This window comes from Acyrthosiphon pisum, chromosome A2 (genome assembly GCF_005508785.2).
Source record: "Acyrthosiphon pisum isolate AL4f chromosome A2, pea_aphid_22Mar2018_4r6ur, whole genome shotgun sequence".
In the NCBI taxonomy this organism is placed as follows: Eukaryota; Metazoa; Arthropoda; class Insecta; order Hemiptera; family Aphididae; genus Acyrthosiphon; species Acyrthosiphon pisum.
Genome location: NC_042495.1, coordinates 64,428,733 through 64,436,899, shown reverse-complemented (window position 1 = coordinate 64,436,899; position 8,167 = coordinate 64,428,733). Strand labels below are relative to the sequence as shown.

The window sequence follows — 8,167 nt, the reverse complement described above, 5'->3', positions numbered from 1 at the left end:
CAATTGATCTAATGCAGCGATAAGAATTTTGAAAACAGATTTGATATTTGTCATCAAATCTACTTGAAATCGACTTTCCCACATTTTTGATTTTTTGATTTTAGCTTCTCCAAAAATTGAAATACAAAAATGTTCAAATACTCTTTTTTTTTATATGACTTTTTCTGGAATTTGGGAGATAATATCAAAAATGTGGGAAAGTCGATTTCAAGTAGACTTGATGACGAATTAAAATCTGTTTTCAGAATTCTTATCGCTTCATTAGATCAATTGGTATGTTTGGCAAAAAACATGTCTAAAATACTATGTCACGCGTGTGTTAGACGAAAACAGAAAATCACGGTATTGAATCCCCTTAAATATTTCTTAACTTTAATTTAATAAACGATAGATTTAACATTTATAATATGTACATTGATAGTAAAAAAATGTATCTTCAAGCAGAAACATTGGATTATGAAAATGTTTTTTTTGACTATGTTGTAGCTTATTCTGCTTATTAAACAAATGCAGAGATGAAAGTTTTAAGCGTTTTCATTAGAGCTCGGAAGTTGTTGCATTTGCATGTTTATATTGGGCTACAAGATTGATTGCTAAGTAAGCTTCAAATTAATTTCACGACACTACAAAAAAAGTATTAAAAATTCATAGTACATATTTTTGCTTATATAGGTAGTGATTTTGTTTTTTTAGCATATTTTTTAATTTTACTATTTTTTAGAGCATACCTATTAATTGATGATTAATGATATGTTTATAATACAATTTGAAAATAATAAAAAAAATTCTTTATGCATATATATTTATTTTGAAAGTTTTCACTAGGTATAATCACATTTTTCAAATTTCTAGTTGATATACAATTTCCCGTTTTTATAAATAAATATTTAATAAAAATTATAAAATACAAAATTATTTCTATTTATGAAAATTGTGAGTAAAAAAAATATAATAAGTGCATATTTGTACCATTATAGGCACATAAGAGAATGCAACTTTTGTCCTTTCAAGTGCAATAATTTCTGAGCCCTAGACCTCACTACTACTGCCCATTACTAATCACTCATCAGTAATGGACAGTGAAGTAAAGGTACGGTTTCTAAACTGCGACTGTTCTGCTATGGAACAGCTATAGAGTCGATCCGGCCGGCGGCTGTACTCATCCGTGAGCAGTATGGTGCAGCCAGTCACAACGACTAGTCGCAGCTTGGAAACTGTACCTTAATCAGGGTTGGAAATATACGCTTACACAATGTTTTGTACGTTACACGTATAATACCCCACGTATAAAACTAAATAACGACTGAGAAATACTTAATTTCCTTAAATTTAGAATACAATTAAAAACAAAACAATTTTTTTTTTTTTGTAATTTTAAGTTATCACAAATGTCTTTTTTTTATTATAAAATAATAATTATTAATATTAATGTAGTTTATTAAGACAGAATAAAGATGAACTAAATGGTACTTAAAAATTAATATAAAAAAATTCAAAAAATTATCACAAAATATGACAATTATTATTTATTATTATACATTTATAACTTGATAAGGGCTGTTCAATCCAGCAAAAAAAACTTTTATACAGAATAAAACGTATAAAATTAAGGTGTCTTAAAATGTACGTTTTATACATACGTATAATACGTTCCAACCCTGATTTTTGCCATTAGTAGGTAGTAACCCAATCTGTATTTTTTTTCAATGAGACTATTATTTTACAGAATTTTTTACCATTTTTTTTCCATAAAATATATGGTTCAAATATTATTCTTTGAAATTTGATTTTTTTAATACTATACATAATATTGTTTTACAAATATATGAAGTAAATGATATAATATAATTCAGTGGCGTACGCAGGGGTAGGGTTCTAGGGTTCTGGCCCTCCCTGAAATTTCTTTTTTCTTTAAAAATCTTATTTACCACCATTTTGATACACACAGATCAATTGTTGGTCATTTTTAATAGATATAAAATAAATTGTTGAATATGACAAAAACGACGATAATCAGTTTCTGTTTTTTTTCTTTTTTTGGCTGATTTAGAACATTACTAATAAAAGTCTGCCATCGTCTAATCGACGGTCTGTCATCGTCCATCAATTATTACCAAATTTATTACGGACCGAGAAGGCTCTATAGCTGATGACCAGGTCAAACACTGTAAATGTAGACTAAATTTGAGAATATAACCATAATTTGTTATCTAAAATCTGTTAAGAAAAAAATAATGTAAATTATTTACTCAGATAAAACTAACCGAACTAAAATCCTGCGTACGCAGCTGATAATTCATCTAGATTCAAGTAGTTTCTACTATTAGTTGAGAGTGTAATGGGCATGTATTAGAAGGTATTATAATCGCTTTTACTTATTCGAACCATACTATGCGGTTCTCCTTGTTAAAGCATTTAGCATAACAACCTATGAGCACAAGACGGTGGTTTCTTCAGTACGACAACAACAACAACTTTTACGACCATACCCAAGGCACCTGTGAGTTCCGTATACTGACCAGATCAAAGGAGCTGACAGCATATATAAGGGAGACAGGAGCACAGCCTGATCAGATATACCTGAACCAGCAAGACCGAAGTCACTTCACGCCACCAGCCATTATACACCGCTACACCGCTACTACCACGAAATAATTCTACATAATACTATATTTTGATTGTTCTAAATTATTAAAACACATATTATTACTTTGAAATTAGTATTATTATTTCAAACTACAACATCGTTTGGATTCTGAAAGGGCTGCACGTAACAAGAGCAACACTCACTTAATGGATAGTGGATACTCATACTGTGAGTAGGTAGACTAGGTAGAGGATTTTATTGTACATTAATATTTTTATTGGAATGAGATATTTTTAATTTAATAAAAAATGTGTACAATTTAGTTTATTCTAATTGAAAGAAACCCAAATTTATTTTACATATTTTGTTACGAATATTACATATTTTTTATTTTTTTATTGATTTCCAACAACAAATATTATCTGTTTTATCTAAACGGCATAGACGTATCGATATGCCGCTGTTAAATACGCCGTTAAATAGGTAATGAAATACTAAAATAACAAAATTAGTAATTTTTCACCATGACCATTGGTGCAAATAGGTGGGGGCTTGGTGGGGACTTAATCCCCTCATATTTCTGCCAAGTCCCCCCAGTTCAAAAGTCAATAACTAGTATTGATGATATATAATTTTTAGAAAATATTATAGGAGGCGCTTTAGCCCCCCTCCCAAAATAATTTGTCTATTTGCGCCTATGATGACGACCAAATATTCTAATCCTGGCATTAATAACATACATCAAACACTTTGGAATGTAGGTAAACCCCAAATTTTCTATCGTATTTGTAAGAAATTTAGACATACATTATATTTAAAGTCAAAGTATAATATTAATAGGTATGTTAATAATCTAGACAATAAAAAAAAAATAATCTTCTTAATATAATGAAATAGAATTAATGAATCTGATTTAAAGAAAAAAAAACCATTATCAACTTGTTTAAATCAAAAAAAAAATCACTTATATGAATAGTTAAACACACACTGTTATTTTTTATGTAAATAAAAATTATTTAGCTATTAATAAACCTATTATAAAAGTGAGATATCAACCAATATTTATTTCACTAATGTATAGTTCATTGGAACTTTTGATATGAATAGTACTTATAATTTCAAGACAATCCTCGTATAATTGAAATGGTCGTTTTACATTAGTAAACAATAGCTTAATAAAAGAATATAAATAATTTAAATGCTCACAATAATCTTCTGATTGTCCTGACTTTATAAATTCCACAAACTTTTCGCATTCCAATGATACAATATCTGCCATACTAGAGTTTAGAATATTTCTAAAAACATATAATAATCAAACAAACATAATATTTATACATAAAACACAATTACAAAATTTAAGTATATAACATACAGTGTAGAAAGACGATTAGGTATATAATGACATATTGGCCAATTCTTTATGCAAGGCTGGCAATAGCATTTAAAGTTAAAAAGTTTCTTGCAAATATCTTGCCTTGATTCTTTGGTGTGTCCTCTAAAGATTATTCCATAAGTACAGCACAACTAGTTACAAATACAACAAATACATAAGGTGTTTATTTAACAACTAACTAAATAAATATAAATGTAAAAGATATCATAACAAACATTTTGTAAGGAGGAGTCACAAAAGAGAATGTTTTGACATAGGCACCTAATATATTTCTGCTTTATTTTAAACATAGGCGCAAATAGCGTTTGAGATTTGGGAGGGGCTAATAGGGCTATAGGACCTTACTTTGATAATATTAAATAAGCCTAAAACAAAATGTAGGGAATGTTTTGGAGGGCTATGAACATTTTTTTTTTTTTTTTTTTGGGGGGGGGGTATAAAGTATAATTTGATAGTGAAACATAAAATAATAATAATAAAAATATCTATATAATCACCTGAGATCCTTTGGGAATTGGTTGAATTGCTTTCATAACTCTTATTCTATCAGATAATTCTCCACTCCGTTTTATATTTGGATCACAAGAATGGTTGAACAAGGAAATAGTTGGATATAAAGTTAATGCTATTGTAAGAGTAAGTTGGCGTTTTCCTTGAAAAGATATAGTAGGGGCATTGATGTTTAACTTTCTACAATTTAAATCTAAAACAATGAGAATACGCACCAAGGAAGCCCCTACAAAACCTATATAATATTCTGGAATTTTGAAGCCACTTAAAATCAAACAATGCAACATATCAACAGCAATACAATTAAAAAAAAACAAGACATCTATTGAAACTTTGTTTTCACTACTATCCAAAGAATAAGCCGTTAAAAAATTATCAGACTTATATTGACCAGTCCCATCAAAACCCCTTGTTTGAGGATCAGTTTTAGATTTGGAAAAGTTATCAACTATCAAACAATATTTTTTTAAACCCATTTTCAAATAGTCTTTTAAAAACCACTTCATAGCAAGTTCATTCATTCTTGTTATTCCTGGTGTTGATTTGATGAAATACATAATTGGACATTCCAAATAGTGTCCATCTTCGTTAGCTTTATTCATACAGTCTTTATTGCAGTAATAAACCTGATCAAAGTATATTGACATATTAACACATTTTCTATCTCATAATATTAAATTTTAGGTATATAATAATAGGTAGGTATGCATAGTAGAAATGTAGTTTTTCATTTAAGACGTATTGGCAGATAAATCAATAAAAATCATCAGGTTATTTGTAAATTTATGTAGGTATAGTCAGAAATCAGAATTGCTTCAGGTTCAGACAAATTAGTATTTTTGTTTTAAAAAATAATAAATGATCAAATAGAAATAATACCTATGTACCTACCTATATTGACTTAATATAATGCATACCTCATCTTATAACTTCTAATGATGATAAAAAAAAACATACCAATAAACATTTTGGACAAGGAATAAGAGCCAAGTCTAAATTCAAGCAACCACTATATTGACAAACACCTGTATGATCTGAAATAGGCCCACAAATGTAAGGTTCGTCTATGGCCACAACATCACCTGAAAATGAATAGGTAAAGTTAATATAAAGATAGGCATGGATAACATAACGTCATCGCACATAACTATTGTTCATTAAAATGGTATTTCTTTTATTCACTCAATAAATACAATTATTCTCCTAGACCAATTCAGGAACACTCATTTTTATATATTTTTATTGTAACATATTGTTTCAAGTTCCAAGATATTAGTAAAAAAAGTTCGAGGGAAAAAAAGTACATTGCTTAATTATAAAAAAATCTAAAATATTCAAAAATTGTTTACCTGAGCTAAGTATTAGTGGTGACAGTCAACAGGGATTTATATAAAAATCAACAGTTTGTTTAGTATGAGAGCCACCTGGTTCTGATGAACAAATTCTTTGCATTATTATTTATTTATATCACTTACTTATCACTGAAGCAAATTTGAAATTACCTAATGATTTTGTGATTATTTATTTTTTATGTCTTAAATTTTTTTTACAAACACCTACTTACCTATATGTTACCTATAAGAGTAATAATAAAAAATGAAGTAATTATTTTTTACCATTGTTTATTGTTAATTTATCATAATAACAACTAAAAAACAAATTATTATATAATATATATGTAATACAGTACCTATATTCTTATTGGGTATGTCAAACGGCAATATCTCAAAATTGTTGTAATGTCAAATTCAATTGAAATCGCTTTGAAATAATAAACATTACAATAAAAGAGTTATAAGACTCGATATCTCTAATGTTTTTCTAGGTCCCTTGAGTTTTGACATAACGAGTTAACTGTTATGTAATTTATAATATACCTGATACCTACAGGGCCAGATTGGTTTGGTGGGCTACAGAAAAAATCTCCGTGGACCACTTAAGTTATGGCCAGTCGTGTGAGTGTGAGTGAAAATAAAATCATGATTAAAATATGATTAGCCACCTATCAGCTCGTAACAATTTTAAACGTAATTAGAGAATACCTATGTAAATGAGCTGATACATACCTATCCGGCACTGACCTAGGTAATTTATTTATATTATAATATTAGGTAGGCAGGTACCTACCTATGTAATTTATAATGAAATATTTTATTTCTAAAACTTTTATACAATTTTCCGCCAAGAATAACCTATAATGTCACTTACCGGGGTTAATGTCGCGGGTGGCATAAACACCTCGTCCCATATTCTTGGACATTTTCAGTTCTACAAAGGCCGATAGTGCTGGAATATTTTCGTTTCTTCCGCCAACCAGCTGCTCAACGGCGCGAGGTACTTCCATCGTATTTTTATGCTCGGTAAACAAGTCCTTGCATTCGGTCAGGGCCTTTTCGATCGCCGCCCGTAACTTGCTCCTCTTCTCCACAGACATGTCCGCCTCATCCAGTCGCGTCAGGCACACGGCGTAGCTCTGCATCGCCCGTTCGACCAAGCCCAACATTCGTTCAGCGTTTCCGGCCCGCTCGTATAGCTTGTACGCGAGCCTAGACGGATAATTGAACTCCATGGCCCAGCGCGCATCCTTTAGGCTAAGCTCATACAGGCCCAAGTGGAAGTACGCGGCCGATCGGTTGGCCAGCGCGAGCGCGTGGCACTCGGTGTTCGAAACGCTGCCTGTCAAACATTTGGTGTACGTGTCTGCAGCCTTCTTGTACTGCTTGGCTTTAAATAATTCGTTGCCTTGTTGTCGGAGGTTCGTCGACACGTTGGGATGATCATACTCCATGTCAATGTCCAACGTCTCGGCAAGCATTTTGTGTTTGAGAAGCAGGTCACGCGTGAACATGAAACGGCTGTTAGGCGATTTCAGCTTGGATAGGTCCACATAAACGTCGCCTAGCACGTTAGCCATCAGCAGCCGATTGGAGTAGTGCAAAAAGTTGTCATATTCCATGTCGGATACGTTAATTCGTTTTTCGTTCTCTCTAGATTTTGATTAGCCGTGCGCACAAAACGCGTAACCACTCACCGCGAGGCAACACATCGACACACGTCTGGCATACTGGATTGTCTGGATTACAATTTACAAATTACAAATACAAATATACAATAATTATTGTTGAAATACCTAATATGTCGATTACGGATTAACGGACAATATGGATTCCGGAATTGCCAACGTAAATGGCGCGCGCAGAATCATATTTTTTTTTACTATAAAGCACGATTAAAGATATCTTTGCAAAAAATATCAAAGTTTTTTTCATATTATACCTTTTTTTTTCAAAAAATACTTGAATTTATATTTAAAAAAAAAATATTTAATTTTAAATATAGACATACTTACATGTAAGGTCCATGTAAATCTATGAGAAAAAATATAATCTTAATTTGCAAATTAATTGTTCTACTCATGATTGAACGCTTAAATTCAGCGCTTTGAAAGAATTAAAACATTTTATTCTTTTAAATAAATATCGAAAAACATCGAGGTTTTTTTCCAAGAATCCAAATGTATCTAAACATATCATATTGCTCATCTCTACTAACTATAAACTATAAATACCTAGTTAGCGGTTTTTCCGTCGGAGATTTTCATTTAATTTATTAAGTATTTAGGTATAATCATGTATAATCATTGAATATTATTCATTATAATCATAAATCAATGG

The 8,167-nt window shown here is 30.5% G+C and overlaps 1 protein-coding gene across 1 annotated transcript; it reads right to left on the bottom strand.

The window, feature by feature from the left end:
• Positions 1-3,556: 3,556 nt before the first annotated feature.
• LOC100160262 (SET and MYND domain-containing protein 4) lies at positions 3,557-7,943 on the bottom strand. The gene is made up of 6 exons (XM_016807868.2): positions 7,843-7,943; positions 6,702-7,566; positions 5,451-5,575; positions 4,481-5,119; positions 3,963-4,114; positions 3,557-3,885 (listed from the first exon to the last, which is right to left on the bottom strand). The coding sequence occupies exons 2-6, from the start codon at positions 7,447-7,449 to the stop codon at positions 3,639-3,641; spliced, it is 1,911 nt and encodes a 636-aa protein (XP_016663357.1). The 5' UTR covers positions 7,450-7,566; positions 7,843-7,943; the 3' UTR covers positions 3,557-3,638.
• Between the last annotated feature and the right edge of the window lie 224 nt (positions 7,944-8,167).